Below are 24,279 nucleotides of genomic sequence, written 5' to 3' on the forward strand. Positions count from 1 at the left end.
TACCACTTGATCCAATGTCTCCAGATTCAGGCAACACTTCGTTTTCAGGTGATTTTCTCTTTTTCTCGTTCCTTTTCCCTTCTTTTCTCGGCTCCTCGAGCGTCTCTGCCTCTTTTCGCGCTCCAAATTCCACATTTTTTCCAATGTTGAAGTAGAAATGGAAAAACAAAGTTAAAGAGCTGATAGGAGTTCAAAAAGCTAATCTCCTAATCACTACTAAAACAAGAAATTTACTTCTATACAGAAGCAAGGTTGTAACAATATAAGTTTGTGATCTAACGATTAAGCGAACTTAGCTTGACACAATTCCTAAACCTGAGCTACTTAAGAGTTAAAGACAGAAACGAAAAGGACATATATAAACTAGGATCCTAGCAATTATTTCCTGCATAGAAGCCGGGCTGTACGCAATCAGAGCTGGGAGAAAGGCAGTGAGACGACTTCCTGAACGCAGTGAACAAAGTGGTTAGAGGTTATCAAAAGTTCAGAGCAACTCCCAAGTATATGCCTTACTACATTTAGAGAGAGAGAGAGAGAGAGCAAAGTCAAAACTCAGAAACCTTTCAACTCTCTTTTGCAGAACATTTTTTAACTTTTTCAAAAGAAATTGGAAACATATTGTAGTTAAACATAATACAAATAGAGAAACAGATGAGTACATATGCGACACTATTAAAATGGTCATCTTTAGTTTAGCTACAAGGCCTTAGATTTTTACACCGTTTTCGTTGGAGGAGTTTTGGAACAAGGATAAGAATAAGAAGAAGCATCATCGTGTTCATATTAATAGATTCAGCTGTTACTTTGCTAAACCAGAACCAGTGTTAAGTCCATAAAGAGCATTTTATTGTAATGATAAATTAAATTTAACTACAATACTAAATACAACTTTGCTGTGGTTAAATGTTATTTAGAGAAATCTTTTTAAATGATGGAACTTCCAATAACGATCCTTGGCTTTGCCTAGGTATATTTTTTCAGAGTGGAGGCAAATCCTATCGAAGATCTTAGTAGATGTATTGTTTGTCGCAGTCCCATCAGTTAAAAGATGAATGTGTCCACCAATTCGGCTGTGGAATAATCCGTGCAATTCCTTGCCATGAAAAGCTGCAGACATAATTTACAAGTGGTAGCTGTTAAGTTGATCATTCTAAAGGAGACAAGAAAATTATCAATATCCTCAAATGGCACAACAAATGTGCACCGCAAGTGGGTTTCCAAGATACGCTGTAACTGGCTGTACCTTTCTCTTTGTTTGACAAGTTGGCTCTGATAACTGCATAGTGAACAACGAAAGATAACACGGTTTAGAATACACATATATAAGCTGATCACACTCACAAAATGTACCGTATTGCTATTTGCCTCTTTCCTTTCACCAAATGTGTGATTTGTCCTTTTATTGAAAAACTAGCTTACTAAAAACTAATACATAATGGCCACAGAACATAGCAAGCTTCAGTGGCAGACTCAAACGATGTTATCAAGGACAACACCTAATCATTTTCCAAGGGGAAACCCTTAACTTCTTCAACTTTTCCCTAATAAAAAGTTTACCTTGCTAGCTTCAGTGGCAGACTCGACTTGAAACAGCGTCCCTTGCGGAGAAAATGTGTTGGCTCCTCTAGCATACTCGGTCCTTTGAACAAAAGAGTGGAATATAGAAGACACTAATCAACTGAAAGAATAAACTAAAAAAGCTTTAAAACAAGAGTTGAACACTTACATAAGTTTCAAATTCTCAGCATAGTCGAGAGAGGTGTAAACTCTCGTACGCTTAGAAATCCCAAAACCTTGTATGTCAACTCCACTGAGGCTCTTGAACTCAAGGTTGAAGTAATAAACGTAAAATCCGTCTACCAGACAAGCCGGTGCCAAGACAACTTCACCTCCACCAGTCATACCAACGATAACTAACTGTGTTTTCTTTTCTATGTTTTTCTGCAAAGGAGGCAATGTGTAGATACCTCTGGACCATACATGTTTCTCAGCATCTTGTAAAACCAATAACTCAAAACGCTTCGGAGAGAAAGATGTAAACCGAAGTGCACCTAATTTACCCTTGTAGTTGATCAAAGTACAAGAAGTAGTCATCAAAATGCTTTCATCAATGTTGATAAAGCTAAACTCCTCAGACCTAACATCGAAGCACACTATTACATAAACCCTTGTCCGCATAGCGAACCCAGCTGTATAATACAAAGAACCATCTATACATATTCCATCAGATATAGGATAATGTGGTTTGCATTGTAACGTTCTCCACAAACGTTTTCCATTCTCAGCCAATGTCAAGACTTGATGCTCATCACACCGATACGGGAGGTTATCGGACTTGATGCACAACACTTTCAACTGTTTCTCGATCGGATCGTACCCAAGATAAGGTCTTGTCTGAGTATTATTACTCTTCAAACTTACTTTGGGTAAGGGTATGGACTCTCCAGTGAGTGGGTTACAAACAACCAAGGAATCATGACTTCCCCAATCACGATGACAGATGAATCCACAAAGTGGTGAAGCAAGATAAGCTGTAAGAGTAGTGGGAGTGTTCTTATGGTGAATGTGGTAACGGGAGGGTACAAGAGAGGACGCGTTCTCGTCGTGTGGAGGGTGAGGTGAGGAGAAGAAGAAGAAGTTGTCTTTGTCTTCTAAGGTGAAGAAGAGTAGAGGTGGACGAGTATGAGATGTAGCTAAGTAAAACTCGGAGAAATCAGGATGGTTAAGTATGGATTCCCAGAGTTTTGATACGCAACGAAACCTAGCTATTGACTTTCCAGGAACTCTTGAGAAAATGTTCATTAGGACATCGCTTGGGAGTTCATTCATGGCTTAGACGAAGAAGAAGGAGCCAAATCTTTTGTAGTGATTCGATATATCTAAGAGCAGATTCAAACTACCAACTGTATGAGTAAATCACAGATGATGAAATCACAAATCAAACCCAGGAATCAAAAATTCAAATATAGGAATCAAAATTCTTAGAGCAGAATCGAAAGAGACGAACCTCAAAAGAGCCAATCGAAGGAATCGGAAATCAGAGTGTCTTATCGGAGATGAAGAAATCGGAAATCAGAGTGTCAAAAGATTAAATTTGGAAATTAAACCCTTTGTTATTTAAACTTTGCCTAACTGAATAAATAATGTAGTTTTGTTTGACTATTTTAAATAGGAATATCAAATTTAATTAACCAAACCAATTTACATATATCGTAGAATCATAAACCGAAATAACTAAACTCCATTCGTTATTTATAAACAAGCGTTTTGTCTGTGAATCAAAAAATCGAAAAATTCCCAAATCACACAATTAAGCCCTAATTTCTAAATAACCCAAATAAACACAATTTTCTCTTTGCAATTCGAGGCCCAAGGTGAGAAACAAAGGTGTGATTATGTTTCTCAGTAAAAGAGTTGAATCTCAATTTTACATTTTGAAAAATATATTTGTGTTTTTGGAAAAATATCTTTTTGGAAATTTTACATTTTGAAAAATATTTTTTTTTCTTTTTTGGTCATAGAAAATATCTTTTCTAATTTTTTTTTTATAAATTATTTTATAAATTTTAAATTTTCTTCCACATTTATCATACACTCTCTCATTTTCCAAAACTAGCACACAAACTTTATTTAAATACTAAAACATAAAATTATTATTCGCTGCGGGACAAATTTTTTATTTTTTTATTCTTAGACTCAATTTTTTTTCTATTATGCTGGATTTTTTTTTTAAATCATTAAAAACAGAATAATATCAAACTTAATTAAATCAGTTCAATTGGACATGTCTTATATTGGTGTTATTAAAAAATAGTATGATGAAGTTTTAACCTGTTTTGAATTATAAGATTAATAATTTTTAGTAATATCGATTCAAACCCATCCCATCATACAATCCATGTATAGTTGCTTTTGTGTCAATATAATCCGTGTTCAAAGCTTTCCTCCAACATAATGTTTTTTTAAAAATCAAATAAATATTTTTGTAATAAATGCGCATTAATTTTGGGAATTTTTTTCTCTGTCCTTTTTGAAACTCAAAAAATTAAAAATGCCATTTTTCCCAAAGTATTTTCTGCGATGCCATATTAGGTAGGCAAAATGACAAGAATACCCTCTCAGATGCTTTGTTTTGTTTCAGTGGCTTATATTTGCAAAAAAAAATTGTCAAATGGGATATTCTCTGCAACATTTAATGTAAAGAATGAAGGCTATTATCCAACATATATTAGCTTAATGGATAATTATAAAGTAAAACAACAGATTAAATCCGAGGACAAAATGACCGAAAAAATTTAAGGAATGAAAGAAGCAGGGCTGGTCCTAGATCATCGTAGGCCTAAAGCATTTTTAAAAATGTGGCCTTTATATATATATACTTCTTTTTAGAATCAATATGATCCGAATTTATTTCCCAAAAACATATGTTGAAACTATATTATAACTCAATGTGCTTGTATATGATGAAAGATAATTTTATACGCTAACATTTTATAAATTTTCCAGTGAAATTCGTTGGATACTAAGAAGTGGAGATTTCTTCCAAGTTTTTTTTGTAATACTATAGGTTTTTGAAGATAATAACTAAAACTAAAAGAAACTAAGACAATTAGAAAAAAAACGAACTGGACTGTAATCATTTGATGAAAGAAAGCCACGATATTATATATGGAGGCCACGTAAGTTCAAGTAATAAAAGAATCTGACACTAAACAGATGATAATGAAGTATATATTAATTAATAATATATAGGACTATAGGAGTATTAACCATAATAAAACCTATATAAAAAAAAAAATGTGGCCTTGATAATTTACTGAAATCAATGTGGCCTAAAACTCATGCTTTACTTGCCTTATCATAGGGCCGGCCCTGGAAAGAAGAGTTGAAGAAGGAGAACAACTAGATCTCCGGTTAGGCCCACGAGATAAACAAGATTTTTGATCTCCTCATACGAAAACCATTTTCTCTTTTACTACTTACTTTTTGATATGGTATGCACAATCTGTTCATCGTCCTTTCTCTCGTCTACAAAATTTGTGAACTTTCTCTCATCACTTTCTACATCCAAAATTTTGAACTTTCTTTCATACAAAACACATATATGGGAGTTTTGAGATATGGCCATTTTTTTTAATAACATGATACTTTGAGGAAACTACATTTTTAATATTGGAAAATTCTTGGAATCTTTATTTTTCTTACTTTTTGTTATGATATTTGTACACCGTCTATTTTACAAATTTGTGAATCTAGTGCAATTTTGATTACCAAATGTAAGACATACAAGACCGAATACATCGAAGTTGGTCTATATAACATTTTGGTGAAACTGTAATTCATCTGTAGTTTAATAAGTAATCAGTGTTTAACTGAAATCTACAATGTTGCACTACGATTCTTCTATCTTTGCCTTCTTACGAGCCAAGAACCGTTCTTTAGCAGCCGCTATCGCATCCTCGGTACTGGCTTTTGGCACTTCTTTTGCTGCCTCTTTGATTGTTGAGACTCTCTCTGAATCCATCTTCTTCATAGGTGTTGTTTGCCCTGCTTGTGGTTCAACACTTTTCTTACAACTTGATCCAATGTCTCCAGATTCAGGCAACACTTCGTTTTCAGGTGATTGTCTCTTCTTCTCATTCCTTTTCCCTTCTTTTCTCGGGTCCTCAAACGTCTCTGCCTCTCTAGCTTCATTATCTCGAGCTCCAAATGCCACATTTTTTCCAATGTTGAAGTAGAAATCACTCAAGTCTTTCTTCTTTGTAACCGACAAGAGATGAAAAAAAAATTAAAGAGCTGATATAAGTTATTAAAAAAAGCCATAGTAACAAAATCAGTTAATAATCCACCAAAGCTTCTCTGCATTTCTTTGTTCCTCAAGCATCTCTGCCTCTTTAGCTTCGATATCTCGAGCTCCAAACGCCACATTTTTTCCAATGTTGAAGTAGAAATCACTCAAGTCTTTCTTCTTTATAACCTACAAGAGATGAAAAAACAAAGTTAAAGAGCTGATACGAGTTAAAAAGCAATAGAAGCCAAATGACTTCTACACACCAGCAAGGTTATAAGAAGAAAAGAACATAAACTAGGATCCTAGAAAAGCACTAGTTACGTTTAGGATAGACACAAAATATGACTTACATCATCTTTCTCCTCTCGAATTTCGCGCAATCTTTCTTCGGCTAGCCATTTCTTTTGTTCCTCTAGTTTTCTTTTATATGAACCAGTTACAAACTTTTCTTTATCCGAGTAAAGATGTTCGTCTTTCGCCCTCTCTTTCGCAAGCTTTCTCTCGTAAACTATCTCATGTTCTTTCTTTCTACGTTCTGTCTGTTTCATCAAATGCTGGATATATCTTGGCTGCAATTGAAAAACCAAAAGAGTAAATCAAATGAGATATATATAAAGCAAAAAATACTATAGAGAATGTAACACCATAAGAAACTGTATTAAGAGTAAGAGAGTAGATTACCTTGTGCTCTTCGCGATCTTGGATTCGTGGAAGAAGAGTTTCATGTTTAATGTCATCATAAACTTCATCGTATGAAAAAGCTGAAGCGTCCTCATCCAAAGCTTTCTTATGCTGCTCATCAATCTACATCAAACACATTCAAAACACTTAGAAAATAAACTTGAAGGATACATAATAAAACAGAGTCAGTATAATTAGGACAAACCGTAAACATACCTTTTTAAGAGCCTTGGTCTTTGAAGCTTGTCGAGAAATCTCCTTCTCTACATCGTTGTCTTCATCGTCTTCACCAAATATTGAAGCAGTTCTAAGTGGTGGTCGAGACGATGACTGTTTTTTCTGAGAAGGAACCCTAATTTGCAGTCCGTACTTCTTAAGATTCACACTCTTCTTCTCTGTTTCCTTTAACCTCTCCTTAGCGGCCATAACAGCAGTGATGATCTCTTTCTCAGCTTTGTCTTTCCTTAGAAAATTACTCTCTTTCCCAATAAAGTCGAACGCTTTTTCTAGAAACCCTAATGGGTTTGTAGGATCAAAACTTGTATTAAACGGCACCGTCGTGGGTCTCACTTTCTCCACCTCCTTCTTCAACCTCTCCTTCGCGGCTGTAACAGCGTCGGTGATCTCTTTCTCAGCCGTGTCTTTCCTAAGGAAATTGCTCTGTTTCTCGATAAAGTCAAGGGCTTTATCCAAAAACCCTAATGGGGTTGAAGGATCGAATCTTGCACTAAAAGTTAACGCCGAGGGTCTCATCTCCTCTATGTAAGAGTTAATCAGAATTGTTTCTCTGTTCAAAACAATTTGTCGAGAAGAAACACAGCTTAAAACCCTTTTCAACTTGTGTTGGGACTTTCTTTATAATTAATCTATCAAGTTCCAACTTTTCCTTATTTAGGTTTTTTCCTTATTTACTATTCAATTTAACTTTTTAGGACATTTTGTTTAATTAAAAAAAAAAGGACCTAAGAAGCGTTATCTTGAAAAGTTACATTAATAAAACAGAGGTGGTGGATATCAGCAAGAGAGACGAGTTCACCAAAGAGTAACGTTGGATTGAAATCTTCCAAGTTGCAACAGCACAATTATTCTTCAAGCTTTGCCTTCTTACGGGCTAAGAACCGTTGTTTCGCAGCAGCAACCGCATCCTCTCTTTTCTTGGGGTCGTTACTAGCTTTCTGCACTTCTTTTGGTGCCTCTTCGATTGATGAGTGTCTCTCTTCTGTATCACCTGAACCCATCTTCTTTTCAGAAACTGCTTGCTCTGCTTCTTGTGGTTCAATACTTTTCGTTCGACTTGATCTAATATCTCCAGATTCAGGAGTCTCTTCCTTCTCTGGTGATTTCCTTTTTCTCTCTTTGCTTGTTTCTTCTTTTCTCCGCTCTCCGAGCTTTTCTGCCTCTCTTTGTTCCTCAAGCTTCTCTGCGTTTCTTTGTTCCTCGAGCATCTCTGCCTCTTTAGCTTCGATATCTCGAGCTCCAAATGCCACATTTTTTCCAATGTTGAAGTAGAAATCACTCAAGTCCTTCTTCTTTGTAACCTAACAGAAGATGAAAACCAAGGAAAAGAGTTGACATGAGTTATAGCTATAAATACAAATCAGTTAAAATTTCATCAAAGCTAAATGCCTATATTTTCTCCCCATTGCTAAGATATACAGAGACAAGAAAGTTATTTCTAGACCCACCCATCATGTACTGGCGGTCACGACGTGCAATAAGGTGGTACGAATAAAAGATTGTGATCAAGCATTAGCACGTGCAACCATCAAACCAGAGACCAAAGCAGGGATCGACAAAACTAACTTGACTCAGTTCACAAACCCTGAGACAATTAAGTGATTTCTAAACCCACCCATCATGCACTAAAAGCCACAACCAGTAACAAGATTCTAAGAAGAAAATTTTGCCATAATTTAAACTACCTTGAAACAGTTCCTAACCAAGAGCTACTTAAGGACAAAACTAAGACTCTGGATATCCTGGTGACCACTAGTTTAGTAAGCCAGTGAGATAGAAATACAAACATGATATATAATGAAAGAGGAAGCATAACGTACATCATCTCTTTCCTCTCGAAGTTCACGCAACCTTTCTTCTGCCAGCCATTTCTTCTGTTCCTCGAGTTTCCTTTTATAAGCACCGGTTACAAACTTTTCTTTATCTGAAAAAAGATGTTCATCTTTTTCCCTCTCCTTCGCAAGCTTTCGCTCATAAACTATTTCATGTTCTTTGTTTCTACGTTCTGCCTGTTTCATCAAATTCTGGATATACCTTGGCTGCAATTACAAAACAATGTAAACAAGGCATAAGCAAAACAACTTAAATCACGCTGAAATCTACTAAAAGTGTAACAACTATTGCTAATGAAACACTGTAAGAAACTATTATATGTGAGGGGATCATATATTTCAATTCTACCTAACTAAAACAAAGTATCTAAGCTTTAGACTTTCAGGGTATTGCAGGATGCGTCTCTTCTCAAGATTTTGGTGGTCTCTAAAGGGAGTGGGACAAGCTAGGTTCTTTGTAACTCCATAAGCACATGGTTTCTATACTTCAATCTTGGATGACCACAGATCGTATATTACTCTTAACAACATGCAAACAAAGTTTTGGATTCTCTAAGCTAGGTACAAGCTTCAAGTCTATAGCAAACACATAACATTGCAAATACTGTTCCCCAGAGCCAGAGATAAGCAATTTACCTGACGCTCTTAATCATGCTGAAATCTACTAAAAGTGTAACACCTACTGCTAATGCAACACTATACGAAACTATTAGATGTGAGTGTATCAAAGGTTTCCTCCTCTACCTAAACAAAGTATCTACGCTTTAGCATTTTAGGGTATTACAGGATGTGTTTCTTCTCAAGATTTTGGTGGTTTCTAAAGGGAGTGGGACAAGCATCAGGGTTTCTATATTTCGATCTTAGATTCTTAGATGACCACATGGAAACAAAGATTTGGATTCTCTAAGCTATGTACAAGCTTCAAGCCTATAGCAAAACACATAAACATTGCAATTACCTGACGCTCTTGACGATCTTGTATTCGAGGAAGAACAGCCTTTTGTTTCATGTCATCATAAACTTCATCATATGCAAAAGCAGAAGGATCCTCCTCTAAAGCTTTCTTATGCTGCTCCTCAATCTAAACCAAACACAAAAACACCCAAATCAACTAATGAAGAGAACAAAAAAACAGAACAGAGTCAGAATAATGAATTAGAAAAAGAAAAGCTTTACTTCTTTAAGAGCTTTAGTCTTTGAAGCTTGTCGAGAAATCTCCTTCTCGACATCGTGATCTTCATCTTCACCAAATATCGAAGCAGCGGGTCGTAGTGGTGGTCGAGATGATGATTGCTTTTTCTGGGTAGGAGCTCTGATTTGTAATCCGTACTTCTTCATCTTCGATTTCTCTTCCACGAACCAACCAATGTCTCTGCGAAATCGATTGAGAATTCGGGAAATTAGGGCAAATCCTGCTTTCCGCAGATTCTGGGGAGAAAAACCCTAATTAAAAAGCTTGGTCGATTCGCTGTAGAATCAATTAGAATTAGGGTTACAATTTCAAAAAATTGATCGTGCCATGGAAGAAAGTAAAAGAAATCGAGAAACTAAAGTGACGATGAAGGAAAGGGGGAGGGGGTGGATCAAGCAAAAGCAATAGAGGAGACCATAACGTTACGGCCCAATACTATAATGGGCCGATAAACTGTTATGAGGCCTATAGATCAGATCTGCAAACTCTAACCATTTTGTGATAGAGTTTAATGTGGGAAGTGTATACAATTTAAGGTTTAGGGAGTTATTGGTTCAAGGAGTTTAATGCATTTAGAAATCCAAACAAAAATCATATATTATTCAATCATTGATTTTAAAATAACTATCAAAATTATGTGTTATTGGTTTATGATTTATAAATACTAGTTAAAATCCTATGTTATTTGTTTACTGATTTGTTTTTTGTATTTTAAAATCCGCAGTATGTTTTAATTGGATTTGAAAGAATTTGATAGTGTAAGATTCAAATCCAAAGATAAAACATGTTATTTCAAAATTCATGTGTTTTGATTTCATAAATAATAAAGATTCACAAATCCTATATGGATTTACAAATCAATAAACCAATAACAACCTCTAGTACATGCACGGGAGTTGCCCGATGATTCTAGGTTTCACGCTTTTTATACGGATTTCGTGAACTTCATAACAGATTTAGAGGCCAAACACTATCAAAGATTTGGTTCCACCTTCTCATCGAACACTCGAAAACGGTTTAGTCTTCACACTGATGAATTGTTTGCACGTGAGAACAAAAGCTTAAGAGTCGAGAGTGAGAAATGGTTAAAGAAACATCTCCTTCTGCGATGGTTGTGGTCTCTCATCAGAGTATAGCCTCTCTTGCATGATTTGTATAATGAAATGATCAAAGACTTTTAACGAGTAATGATGTGTTAGATTGGAGAATTATATAGTAATTGAAATATGAGGATTATGTTGTACTAAAGGCTTTTAACGAGTAATGATGTGTTAGATTGGAGAATAATATAGTAGTTGAAATATGAGAATTACATTAATAAGAATGAGATAGTAAATATATAAAATAGCATAAATTCGTTGGATAGGTCCCGCAATAACAGATTTGATACATATAGTATTTTTTATATTGTTATTGTTTTTTTAACAATTTTTATATTGATTTTGAATTTAAATTTTGAATTTTAAATTTTGAAATTTTCAAATAAATCAAAAAATTCAGTTTTAAGTTACAAAATTTAATCTTTAACATTTATTTATTACAAAATTTGGCCACACTTATGTTCCCTTTAACCCACAAATTGTCAAAAACTATTATTTACAAAATTAACTCCTTCAACCTTTATATTACCAACATTTGTCATCCTCTTCGTCATTCTTAATAAGCATTAAGCATGAGAGCTTCTTGCATAACCACAAAATAAAACGGTATCACATCACCACAAATTGTTTAATCAACTTAACCACAACCTCTAACACATGTCAACATTTTAATTAGTGATATATATAGTACAATTTAATCATTCAATTAATTAAATTATGACACATGTCAAAAATAGATTATTAAGTTTATATAAACAAATAAAGATCCACACTATGTATGGTAAAATATAATTAACTAAATATTTATTATTTAAACCTACTTATCAAATGTGTTGATAGCTACATACTTTTTCTCGGAAGAAACAAATCTAGATATATGCTGAATTAGTAAAAGCAAAAATTCAGATTATCTATGCTTACTGAAAAATATTTTTTTTGAGGATCAATAGATGTTGTAAGCTATGTTTTAGCAACCCAAAAACATAAACTGGGTTGCTAAAACAAAGCTTACACAATCATTGATCCTCTTCAATAACATATTTTTCAGTAAAGAGATGATTTTTTTTTTCAGAATTAAATTTTAAGCAGTACTAATCAGCTAACCATTCATACTTTCACAATACGAGATAGACACAACGCTAAAAGCTGTATTTAAGAGCCTAAACTTAGAAGACAAACTATATACCTTTGCCATAAAGTCTTAATTCATAAGGACAAAATTTTCATCATTGTTAAATTCATAAATTTTATGAGTTGTGATCCTTCAAAACTATTTTCCCCTGATTGAATTTCAACTTTTACCATAGTATTTTTCATCACATTATACTAGAGGTGAAGAATATTGTGGCAAGAGTTGAAATGGAATTAGTGAAATATTTTTTAAGGGCGACAACTCAAAAATTTATACTTTTATAGACATTGTTTAAAAATTGGTCTTTAAGTATTAGGAATTATGACACAGTTGTTTAGCTTACAAGTTTGGGCCCTTGAATTACAAGTTAGAAATTTTATGGTTGTGTTTAGTTTTTCTTTATAATATGCTTTAAACAGAACTCGAAGATCAAATAAGACTATCCTCCATATATAAAGGATAATAATTATATATTACATTTATTAATTATTTTTCTTAGAGTGAATGGATCATAATGTGTTTTTTTTTCTCTATGAACTAATTTGCTATTTTATTTTTATAAGATTTCAAAAATTTCTTACTTCCATTTTAATGAAATCTTTGTTTGTTAAGTATTTTATTTTTACATTCCATATTACTATATAAGACACTCTAAGTAAGAGATTATTTCTATCTTGAATGAATAATTTGAAATATAATTTTTTTATAAGTACATCACGAGAATTTTTAATTGGTGTTAATATATCTTCTTTGAAGCATCAAATCTCATATATATTCCTATTGAACAAAAGAATTCAATCTAAAATGAATATACGGTAGTTGACAATCAACAACCAAACATAGATTTAAAGTTACCTTCGATGAAGAAAATTTGCAAGCTTTGGAACTTCATGTATAAATATGGATATGTATCCAAATAAATATGTCCCTAAACATTAAACAATTAAATAAGAAAAAAATAATAATAAAAAGACATTGAAAAATTATTGTCTCTAAACAAAAATATGTAAGCATGAAGATTTGCTACTTTATTCCCCTAGTGAATCAAAGGATTTGTGGTAGTGATACTACTTTTTTATAAAGCTCCAATTCTCATTATCAGTTCAATGAGATGGTAGTAGATCTATAGTATAAATCTGTATATAACCTAATTTTCTTAACATTTGTACTATATATTCATGAATCTCAGCCAAATAACGAATAATACAAATAATATACAACATAACAGACAAATAATCGAATAAGGAAAACAAAAATCCATAAATTGATAACTAGAACACAAAACTTTATTCACGTCTCTGATAATCAAACATAAAAATCAAATGAACATACCTTTAGTGAATGTGTATCCGAACTCGAAATCTCTTCTTTGTTTCAATTAATCTCCCACACAAATAGTTTTTAATCTATACAAAGGATTTGAAATTTTATTATTCTGGGAACTGCGGCGGAAACGAAAATGAAAGAAGAGATTATGATAATTTCAAAACCTTATATAGAATCACGAAAACCCTAGTTGGATAACAAATAAAATACATGTACTACTGTCGTTTAGAATACTAGTTATATTGAGGTTAATAACAGGCCCAACCCATATAAAAAGGCCCACCCTATATAATATCAATCAAAAGTTTTAATTTTATACATAGTACAAAGTACAAACACATAATCTTGGCTTTGATCTTGACCACCACTTTCGCTATAATCTTGGTGTCTCAAATTGACCCGGAAAATCTTCATGCAAAAGGATGCAACTAATTGTGATATGTCTCTCATTTTGTATCTTGTACTAAAGGTAGTCCCGGAGCATTTATGCATCTTCGCATATACCCGAACCAAGACACAAGTTGAATTCTTGATCCTCATCATCATAAATATATGATTTTGTGTCAATTAATACAACCATTGGAATGTAACTCAATTTCAGCTTCGTCACATATTCATCTATCTGAATCTTCCTACAAATTTTATTCACTAACCTCAACTGATCATATCCTAAACGATATACCGTGCAAGCTACCTTCTCCAAATATCAAATTTATTAAAATTCGGTTTTCTTGTTTGGTTTGTATCAGTTTGGTATGGGTAAGAATGTAAGATTAACAACCCTCTAGTCAGCTGTGTACAGATAGGTGAAGGGTAAAGTCATAATCTACTACCAACAAGAGATCTCAAATGGACAAGTCTAAAGCTATACTTCACAACTTGTATTCTACCACACTTTGGTTCTGTATCTTTTCTAACTCATCATCATATTACATAGAAAGTAGAAAAGTTAAGATTCAAGAATGTTCCAAATGTGTATGATTTGGTATGGTGGTTATAATATGTATAACATCTACATTTCAATACCTCCAAAATAAGCTATACTATTCATTTTCTTTGTCCACTTTCTTCCCAATCCAGTTGGCTACAATAGGAGTCAAAGCCACGGTAGGCGGAAACCTTATCGGGGATGCAGCTTTATGCGCTGCATAAGCCAAAGCAAAGGCTCCTACTTTCTCTCCTGTCTCATTAGTCGAAATCCCAACCTTGAAACAAAAACATCGAAATCAGCTTCACTCAATCCACAAGGGAAAAAAACAAAACATAAAACTTAGTATGATCAAGAAGTGAAAGAAACCTTGAGAAGAAGAGCTTGAACATCAACACCGGAAGTGACAAGGACATAGCACAGAGAAAACGAAATGAGTGAAAGAGTAATTGACGTGGCGAGATAAGCACCTCCATACTTAGCTAGCAACTCTTTAGCCTCATCTGTCTTTGACTTCTTCTTCTTATTCTCTCCATCAACTCCTTCTTCATCTTTAGAGCTCAATATCTAAATCACATGTTCATCCACAACACCAGTTTAGTAAACAAAAGCTTCTACAACAACCAAAACTAGTCTAAATCAGCCAATCAATTAACTCAGAAACAATCATATCTGCTCACACTACTCACCCCAAACACCAATTTAGAACACAGAGCTTTTACAACTACCAAAACTAGTCTAAATCACTATCTTTTAACTCAGAAACGATCATATCGGCTCACACTATTCATCCCAAACACCAATTTAGTTCCTTTAAAAGCTTACACTACTTCAAAATCCACAAAAAATTGTCTAAATCAGCCTATCACTGAACTCACAAACAACAATTAGTACACCTAAAGCTTCCTCCACAGCTTCAAAACCCACCAAAATTTGTCTAAATCAAACCTATCATTGAACTCAGAAACAATCATATCTGCTTATATATTCATCCAAAAACACCAAATTTACTACACTTAAAAAGCTTCTACAGCAATCTACAAATCCCAAAATTTGGAGACAGAACCATCAATTTCAAACTTATACAATCAAGATTACGAATTAACAACAACTTGAGAATGAAATTGAAGAGGAAGAAAGAAGACCTTCCATAAACCAACTTCAAGTCCATATTTCTTGGTAACTTCCTCAGCAGAGGAAGAAGAAGAAGAAACGTTCTTCTTCTCAACCTCTTCGGCCTTCTCGCGAACGGCTCTGCATCTGAATCTCGTTGAAGAAACTCGAATTGAAGAGTAGAAGAATCTGATTTTAGGGTTTGTGGTGTTCAACAAGGTAGAAGAAGAAGAAGGAGGAACTTGTAGAAGCATCGCCATTGTTTTTTCTTCCTTCGTCAGTCACAAGAAGATAGAAAAACCAAATCTTTTCACCTTTTTCTAATTTTTTTTTTTTTTAACACAATTATTTAGTTAAATTAATATATTTATTTTTTAATCATTTCATGGGTTAATAAAAATTAAGTGAGGATGAGGTTGTTTTGGTTTTTGATACACACAACATACGTATGGCTTAAATGCAGGCCAAGTCGTCTCTCACGTACGTATTGAGATTTCGAGAGAATAAAATTTGTAAAATGAAAAAATATTACAAGAGGTTGATTGAGAATAATTTCAATTTTTTTTCAGTTTCATTTTTTTCTTCTTTTTAACGCCTTGCTCTTATATTAAAATCAAACTGTGTCATACAAATTAGCCCTGGGCAAAATATTCGTTAGATTCGGTTCGTTTCGATTCGATTCGAAAAATTCAAATATGTATAAGATATTGAACCGCAGCAAATATGAAAATGTAGTATTCGTAAAAACCGAAGCAAATAACAAATATTGATTTTCTTAGTGCCGAATATCCGCTTCGCTTCGTTTATTTATATATATGTATTAATATAAATTATTTTATAATATATATAATATATGTGTATTTATAGATTTGGATATATATCTTATAGGCTTATTATTCAAATTATTATATTTTGGTCCTTTTGGTTTTTTTTGCTAAATGTTGTTCTTAAGCAAATAAAATTTTATTAGAAAAATCAATATTAAAAATAAAATGTGAGAATTCTATGGACGGTGGTTACATTTTCTTCTTATTTTGAAAACATGTCAAACAAGAACCTCTAATATCTTATATTTTGCACTTTATATTTGTGTACTATATGTTTTTAGTTTAAAAAAAAAAAAAAGATGGTCGAAGCGAAGCGAAGCAAGTAATTCGCAAATATTACGAAAAATATTCGAATATTCGAAGTTCCGAATACTCGAAAATTTACGAAGCGAAGCAAATAGCAAAATCAACTATTCGGTCGAAGCGAAGCAAATCACAAATATCACAAATTTTCCGAATATCCGCTTCGTGCCCAGGGCTAATACAAATAGTTAATAAGCCACAGAGGTGGTACTGTAAAAGTTTGGAACAAAGAATTAGAAGGAAAAGCCCTTTGTGCTAACTTGTCGGCATCAGCATTTTGATCCCTTCGAACATGAGCAAGAGAGCAAGTAGGGAAGCTTCATCATCCAGTATCGTATGTCAATAAGTAAAGTACCAATATGATTATGATCACCACCTGAATGAATCAAATTAGTTTAGTTCTTTGTTATCTCCTTCAAACCAAACATGTCTGTAACCATGCATTCAAGCGATTTGCAGAACATGAAGGAAGCCGAACGCTTCCGCTTGAAGAGAGGAATTCGAAGGAGGAAGCCTAGCGCAACCTGAAGACAAAACATTACCACTTTTATCCCAATCTATCTTATTTTCTAACCACAGATCAGCAATAGTCATATATAGTAGGATCAATTACTGGGCCAGAAGCTGGACTAGGAGGAAGAGAAGGGAGCCAAGGATCAGACCAGATGTTTTGTTGATTTACCATTTACCAATACGCACCGAAGCCCCTTGATGAAGGAGAGCCTTGCCCCTCTTGTATAGAACGCCACCCATAAGAGCCATAATTCCCCTGTCTTAGCATGAATCAGTTTCATATTCGGTTATTTCGGATTTTTTGGTTTTTTTTTTCTTAGTTTTGAAAATGTTGTTGAACTTAGCCGGTTTGGTTTTGTTGGCTTTCAGTTTAATTCGGTTTTCAAATTTCACCGAAATTAACTGAATTTGGTTTTGAGAAGAAATTCGTTTTTGGTTATTTAGGGATAATTTTGAGGTCTTTTTTGTTTTTTTTTTTTAAAAAAATATATCGATTATTTTGGATTCGGTTATTTTATGTAGTTCGGTTATTTTAGGAGTTCGGTTTTGTTCAATGAAATTTGAAAACCAAACTAAAATTAAAATTAAAATTTGGTTTTGTGTAGTTCGTTTATTTCAATTATTTTGGATTCGGTTAATTTGGTTTTGTTGGCTTTCAGTTATTATTTTGGATTTGTTTATATGTTTTTAAAAGAAAAATCAGAATTAAAAATTAAAATTTGGTTAACTGATAACCGAGCCAAAGTATTTTGATTTTCTGATATTTTGTTGTTGTTGATCGGTTCAGTAGCCATAACCAAAAGCAAACCAAATATCCAAAATATCAGTTTGGTTAATAATCTCAGTCTAGTTTCATTTGCAAATTAAATTGAACAGGTTGCCATATATATATATATGGCAGTTGAAAGCTATTTTTTAAATAAAATGTTTATATGTAAAAGTTGTTATGCATTACCACTCATAAAAGTTATATCAACTAGTAAAAAAATTTCTTTTTTAGTGAAATGATTTGTTGGCAAGAAGATTTGTCTTGAGATTTGTCTTTGTCTTCTTTGATAAAATGATATATATACATATATATATATATATATATATATATATAAAAATTAATATTAATGTAGTTTTCTATTAGAAGTTTACTTTTTGTGGGAATGTTGATAAATTTAATTGGTTTTATTCTATAGTTATGTTCTTTTTTTTTATATATATTTTTAAATATATTCTATTGAAATTAAATTAATAAAAGTGACGATGAGCAAAAAGAAGAATTAAAAAATCATTTTTTACAATAAAATGCATCATCTAATATAATATAATAAGGTTTGATTGAATTATATAGAAAAAGTAGAGCAAGAGTGAAAAAAAAATGTAGAATCAAAGTATTAATTATTTCTTGTTCCAAACCAATGCAGAGACCATCTTCGAACTACAAGTGGTATGTGCTTGATATGAGATCAAACTCGTCCAAGTCTAGGGTTCAAGCAAATAAGACCCCTTGTTAACGTTAAACCCAACAAGTAAACTAATCAATCATATGATTACTTAAAAATATCATACGCATAAAATCGATTTAGAATATGAAGGGTTTAGAGATTACTTTTAAACTTTACAACACAAAATCTAACCATCCACACCGATCAAACACACATCAGAATGTTCAATATACTCAGATCAGCCATGGTCATGCAGTTACCTCTGATTTGGATTGATTGAAAGACAAGGACAGAGAAGAAGAGAACCATAACAACCTCTCTTTACACCCATAACCACGAAATCAACAAACTCTTTCTTCAAAACCCAAGAACTGCCACATCAACCTCTAGGAGACCCTCTACAACCTCTCCTTAAGCCTCATTGTAAAGATACGATCCCTTTGTTTTTTTTTAATTCGCCAGTTAATGGTCCCATACTCACTACCTAGCACACTGAAATAGATTAAACTATTAAACCAGATTAAACTGACTAAACCAGATTAAATCAGTCAAACAACCTGCAGAAGATCAATTAGAGATGTTAATCCAATAAACCAATGTTAAAGAACCAACAACTACCCAAAATAGCATAGTCATCCTAACATGCTTCTAAGTTCCAAAACCTAACAACTTAACAATGTCTTAGAATAATCAAAACATCCAACGAGTGCCAATATCATTCTTCTCTCCTTGCCTTAATTCCATGGTCACCCTTTGCCTTTACTTGCATCACAAACAAGATATGCATAAGTATTGCCAGAAATACTTAGGGAGGCAATCATCCCAACAACTTGGCTATAAACAAGAGCGATACAAATCACATTCAGGTAAATCAAGTAAAAAAACATCAAACAATAAACTCAATCGCCTACGGAGGACTGATGTCGGTCGACACTCGCGCCTGAAACCTTAATTGACGCGTAGTGTTGATTGACACTCACCATTGTGTCGATTGTCACTCGCGACCATCCTCGCGACATAGCTGATTGGTGTCGATCGACATCGATACCCTAACATCACTCCAGTCACTTCTCCTTGACGGATCTCCATTTTTTTGCACTCCAGGAACGATGATGTCTTTTTAGAAGGTCGTACAGATGCACCAATACATAAAAACAATCACACAAACAAAGGAATAAACCAAATTAATAATGAAATCACAGAAAACAATGACCAAACTGCTCAAATAAGCCTTACTGCAATCACATCCTAATTGGAAAGAACCCTCCTAATACTCACAGCCACGAAACTCTCCTTCTCTTTGCTAAAACTCCCAAGAACAGGCCACATTACTCCACAAACCTTTGAAAACCAAACTTTGGATCAACTCTCACTTTCTGTTCTTTTTTCTCCACTTTCAAGAAACGAGAAAACACCTAAATGAAGAAGAAAACAGTTGATCGAGCCTTTAAGTCATCCTAGGGTTGCTTCCAAAACCCAAAATTAAGCTGAACCGAAGATTTAAAAATTAAACCGCCTAACCTAATTTTGTTGGTGTAGATTGACACCACACCCTTGGTGTGGGTCGACACTCAACATTTCTGAACACGAGCCAAAAAGCGAGAAGAATGTGACTGCTCTCGAGACTTATGTCAAAATTAGGGCTCTCCTAAACGGATTTAACACTTAACCAGACTATTTAAACGTAAACCACTTTACTGAAAATATTTTGTTACAACTTATAACTTTCATGCTAATATTAAGTTAAAAAAGAAAAAAGAAACATAAATTACTTAATTAGTTAGTAAGGAAACTTGCCTTTTTGAAAAAAACAAAAAAAGGGAAACATTATTTTCTAATATCATTTTCTAATTTTTAATTTTCTTCTCTCCTTTCATATTTATATGATCTTTTATTTATTTTTAAATTCATTTTATTACATCAAACATATGTATAATAAAAATCCATTTTTCACATATGTTGCAATTTGAATATTTTTAAACGGACGTATATTACTTCCCACGTCTGGTAGAAACTTTTATACAATGATTCAGAAACATTATAAATTGGGCTAATATGCTTCTAACTACAAATAAGCAGAAAACTTGATTTCTCAGTCCAAATTTAAACATATTATTCGGTTTAATCCGATTTTTTATTTGAGAAATTTAAAACTTTTAAAAACCTTTACATATTTTAATATTTAATTTTTTTAAGTCTTTAATGAATATTTTAAAATTTAAATCAATTTTTTTAAAAAAGTGGGTTGTCTCTTCTCGCACATTGGTCTTACTAAAAAAGATATACTCTTGATTTCAAATGATGATAAGTTATTATGCAAAATAACTAGCTATGGAATCAATTATTACAATTTTTTTTTGTTTTTAAAAAGAACATTTATACACGTGTTGTATGACGAGATGAATTTGAATCTCATATTTTTAAAATGGATTAAAACTTTATTATACTATTTTCAACAATATAAATATAAGATATGACGGAGCAAACTGATTTAGTTAAGTTTTATACTATGTAATTTTAACAATGTTTACAATACATTGAAGCATAATATAATAATTTGGATTTTTATATAAAATATTGAATTTTGTACTTAAAAAAGAAAAAAAGTAAAAAAAATCATACTAAAAAACTTGAACATATGAGCAAGTATTGATCTATGAGAAACGAAACACATAATTTTATTGAAAAGCAAACGACTGGATGAAACAAAACAAAGAAATTGTCATATTGTATGAAACCTCATGGGCATATATATCTATCTAGCTATATACTCTTTTGAAGTTGGATAATTCGTGAGCAATACTATTTTGATAAATTTTTATACTCTCAATATGACAATGCACATTACACAAAGTAAAACAACTTTAAAAAAGAACTAGATATTACTTCAATCTTTGATCCCACATTATTGTCAAAGTCAGCTTAACTCCCTTTAATTAGTTTTGTCCATAAAAAAAGGGTTAGTCTGTCGCCGATTGGACTCTTTGATGTTGAGTTCTTGGAGCATGTTTGGATCAGTTTGATGCATTTTTGATCCATCAAAACTGGTTATGGCTTTCCATCACGTTACTTGCTGATATCTTCTACTGCTGAAATTCTACACACAATCGTTCGTTACCAGCTTGTACCACCGTCGGACTTTTACACTAACTTCTTTAGTCAGCGGTGTTGTCGCCTTTAGCCATTCGATTTCTGTATGCAATCGAATTGTTTTGTTCAATTTATACATAACAAAAACTTTACTAAGGAACTTGCCAAAAAATCAATGGAAGTAATTAAGATGACGTCCTATTATGAGTTTTGCTTTATCCACTCGTAATGGTACGTCATCTTAATTAATTCTTTTGATTTTTTGGCAAGTTCTTTAGTAATGTTTTTGTTATGTATAGTAAAAATAATTCGGCTGCATACAAAAATTGAAAGGCTGAAGGCGACAACAACGTTAACTGAACAAGTGAGTATAGAAGCCCAATTGTTGAAGGTGGTACAAGGTGGGAATGAACAAGTGAGTGTAGAAGTCTAGCAGCTGAAGATGTCAGCAAATGAAGTGATGCAAAGCGACAAGTAGTCTGATAACCAAAAGGTAAGTTTGGAGTAATATACAATTTGCATTCAAAAGTACAAAAGTTTTGTAGGATGATTGTTCTAGATGATGCAAATGAACCAGAATGATTAAGATATTTCTGAATATTTTCGACTTTGTGAGAGACAATGAAGTTGCAAAGCTTGGTTATTATATACATAGTTAATGTTTCACTTTGACTAACTCTATCTATTTGTGGTAACCATAGAGAAAACAACTACATACACCATCATCAATCTCTTTTAGGGTCTAAACTCACTCTAACATGTAAATATATATATATATTTTATAAATATCGTATAAATACATTTTCAAAACCTCTTAAAAATCTTGTAAAATTTTTTTTAAACCATTTAAAACTTTAAAAATATTTGGATCGAGTATCCCACCTGAAGTTATTATCCAGAAGTAACTTATAAACCATATAAAATGTAATAATTTTCAGCTTTAAAAAGGGTTATTTTTTAAAACTGAAAAATGAAAGGGCATATTTGATAAAGAGTATACCAAAAAGGGTGTATTTCTCAAAATTTCTCTCTTTATTTTATGCATGCACTACTTGGAGTTTTAACTAAATCAATAAATCTTCTCTGGAGCAATTAAAATATCATATTTATTCATATAAACATAAAAGAAGCATTTTTTATTGTAAGAAATAAATATATAATAATTAAGAGAATTAACAACCAAATATAGATTTAAAGTTACCTTCAATGAAGAAACTTTTCAAGAAGTCCTAACTTCATGTAGAAAAATGCAGATTTAAAATGAAAACCATCCCTCGACATCCAAATATCAAATGAAAACCATCTCTGCACATCCAACAGTTAAATACATTAGATAACAAATCCATCAACACAAATAACTTATTTGAAATAAGAAAGCAAATGTTAGGGATCTTATTTTCTTAACCCAAATAGTTAACCATGCAGATTTTCTCTTTTATTCCCATGGGAAATCAGAGGATTTAGCACCAATACTAAAGAAGATGATAAAGCCATATAACGAGTTTGTTCCAGATCTTACTTTTATCATCTTCTAAACTACAATTCTGGAATCAAAGCCTAAACATCCAAACAATACAAATAAATTACAAACATACACAAAAATAACAAAGGAAGAAAAAAATATCTATAATCAAATAATCAATAACAAGAACATAAAATGTATCCACATATTTATAAGAAAGTACATAAAATCAAATGAAAGTACCTTTACTGAATGTGAAACCGATTCCGGTATCTCTAATTTGTTTAGATTAATCTCTCACAGTAATTGTTTTTGATCTAGTGAAAGCATTTGAAAATTTATCATTCTAGCAAGTACGGCGGAAGTGAAAATGAAAGAAGAGATTATGAGAGTTTCAGATCATTATATACAACAACTAAAACCCTAGTTGCATAATAAGTAAAACACCTACATTATTGTCGTATAGAGTATGGGCTAGATTGAGGTTTATAACAAACATGATCCTTAATAAAACACTGGCCCTATACATTATCAATTAAAGGCCCAAATTCTGTAGAAATTTCAGTTTATATTACCAATTCTAAGATTATGTTAAAATCTGGATACTTGAATAACACAACATTCCAATAACATAGTTTTTGAATTGCACATTTTCACATTGAGCAAATGCCACAAACAAGCCATAGGTTTTTATTGCTAAGGATGTAAAAATTCATTTCACATTGAAAGTGTGGGTTACTGATCAATTAAGGATAACCAAATCATGGTCTTGCACTACAAGGAAATAGTGATATTGCAACATAATTTTGCAATGATCGTATTCGTCAAAATTTTGTAACAGGTTTTGCCATATTTTTGCAATAATAAATGAAATGTTGCAATTTTCTTACAAATTTATTGCCAATTAACTACAAAAGTCTAAGTTGCAATTTTTCATCACAAATTAGCAATATTTTTACGACATATAAAAAAGTCTTGCAAAATTTGTAAGAAATATTCAACGATTATGAACCGTGGCTATTTTTCAACAAAATTATAGTAAATATATGTGACAAATTATGTGACAATTTTGCCATAGTATTTACAACATTTATTACTCTATTGCAACATATACGATATATATAACTTTTGTCAACATATAAACTGTTATAAATCATATGGTGGATTGTCATAACAAGCACAGTCCGGCCCGGTCCATCACAAGCCCGATCTGTCCTATGTTGAGGAGGTTTAATATTTTCCTTATTGTATTAGGATTTACTCATAACCCCTTGTATCAATCCTTATATAAAGGAGTCTAAGCTAATGAATAAAGCATC

At 32.6% G+C, this 24,279-nt stretch overlaps 3 protein-coding genes, 1 long non-coding RNA gene and 1 pseudogene across 8 annotated transcripts; all 5 read right to left on the reverse strand.

Moving 5' to 3' along the window:
- Positions 1-824: 824 nt before the first annotated feature.
- Positions 825-3,098, reverse strand: LOC17888219 (F-box protein At1g53790). 2 transcript variants are annotated; one of them, XM_006294210.2, is made up of 5 exons: positions 3,008-3,098; positions 1,727-2,903; positions 1,558-1,639; positions 1,244-1,276; positions 825-1,107 (listed from the first exon to the last, which is right to left on the reverse strand). In XM_006294210.2, exons 2-5 carry the CDS (start codon positions 2,827-2,829, stop codon positions 1,042-1,044), a joined length of 1,284 nt encoding a protein of 427 aa, XP_006294272.1. In that variant the 5' UTR covers positions 2,830-2,903; positions 3,008-3,098; the 3' UTR covers positions 825-1,041. The 2 variants fall into 2 exon arrangements, with proteins under 2 accessions (XP_006294272.1, XP_023640152.1); XM_023784384.1 differs by lacking the exon at positions 3,008-3,098 and having other exon boundaries at positions 1,727-2,978.
- Positions 3,099-5,237: 2,139 nt separating this feature from the next.
- LOC17889634 lies at positions 5,238-6,905 on the reverse strand (annotated as a pseudogene).
- A 533-nt stretch (positions 6,906-7,438) lies between these two features.
- Positions 7,439-13,419, reverse strand: LOC17889529 (nuclear speckle splicing regulatory protein 1). Of its 2 annotated transcripts, XM_023784689.1 has the most exons (6): positions 13,298-13,419; positions 12,821-12,893; positions 9,718-9,913; positions 9,500-9,622; positions 8,530-8,748; positions 7,439-8,010 (listed from the first exon to the last, which is right to left on the reverse strand). In XM_023784689.1, exons 3-6 carry the CDS (start codon positions 9,877-9,879, stop codon positions 7,555-7,557), a joined length of 960 nt encoding a protein of 319 aa, XP_023640457.1. In that variant the 5' UTR covers positions 9,880-9,913; positions 12,821-12,893; positions 13,298-13,419; the 3' UTR covers positions 7,439-7,554. The 2 variants fall into 2 exon arrangements, with proteins under 2 accessions (XP_023640457.1, XP_006294624.1); XM_006294562.2 differs by lacking the exon at positions 12,821-12,893.
- Positions 13,420-14,141: 722 nt separating this feature from the next.
- LOC17889334 lies at positions 14,142-15,628 on the reverse strand. The gene is made up of 3 exons (XM_006294977.2): positions 15,365-15,628; positions 14,589-14,786; positions 14,142-14,496 (listed from the first exon to the last, which is right to left on the reverse strand). The coding sequence occupies exons 1-3, from the start codon at positions 15,590-15,592 to the stop codon at positions 14,335-14,337; spliced, it is 588 nt and encodes a 195-aa protein (XP_006295039.1). The 5' UTR covers positions 15,593-15,628; the 3' UTR covers positions 14,142-14,334.
- A 2,865-nt stretch (positions 15,629-18,493) lies between these two features.
- LOC111831251 lies at positions 18,494-23,325 on the reverse strand. 3 transcript variants are annotated; one of them, XR_002834471.1, is made up of 5 exons: positions 23,204-23,325; positions 22,904-23,055; positions 22,700-22,803; positions 19,389-19,749; positions 18,494-18,900 (listed from the first exon to the last, which is right to left on the reverse strand). It is a non-coding gene; the product is annotated as an uncharacterized LOC111831251 (long non-coding RNA). The 3 variants fall into 3 exon arrangements; XR_002834470.1 differs by lacking the exon at positions 22,904-23,055 and having other exon boundaries at positions 19,389-19,524; XR_002834469.1 differs by lacking the exon at positions 22,904-23,055.
- Between the last annotated feature and the right edge of the window lie 954 nt (positions 23,326-24,279).

The sequence above is a fragment of the Capsella rubella genome, unplaced genomic scaffold, assembly GCF_000375325.1.
Source record: "Capsella rubella cultivar Monte Gargano unplaced genomic scaffold, Caprub1_0 scaffold_4, whole genome shotgun sequence".
NCBI classification, from domain to species: Eukaryota; Viridiplantae; Streptophyta; class Magnoliopsida; order Brassicales; family Brassicaceae; genus Capsella; species Capsella rubella.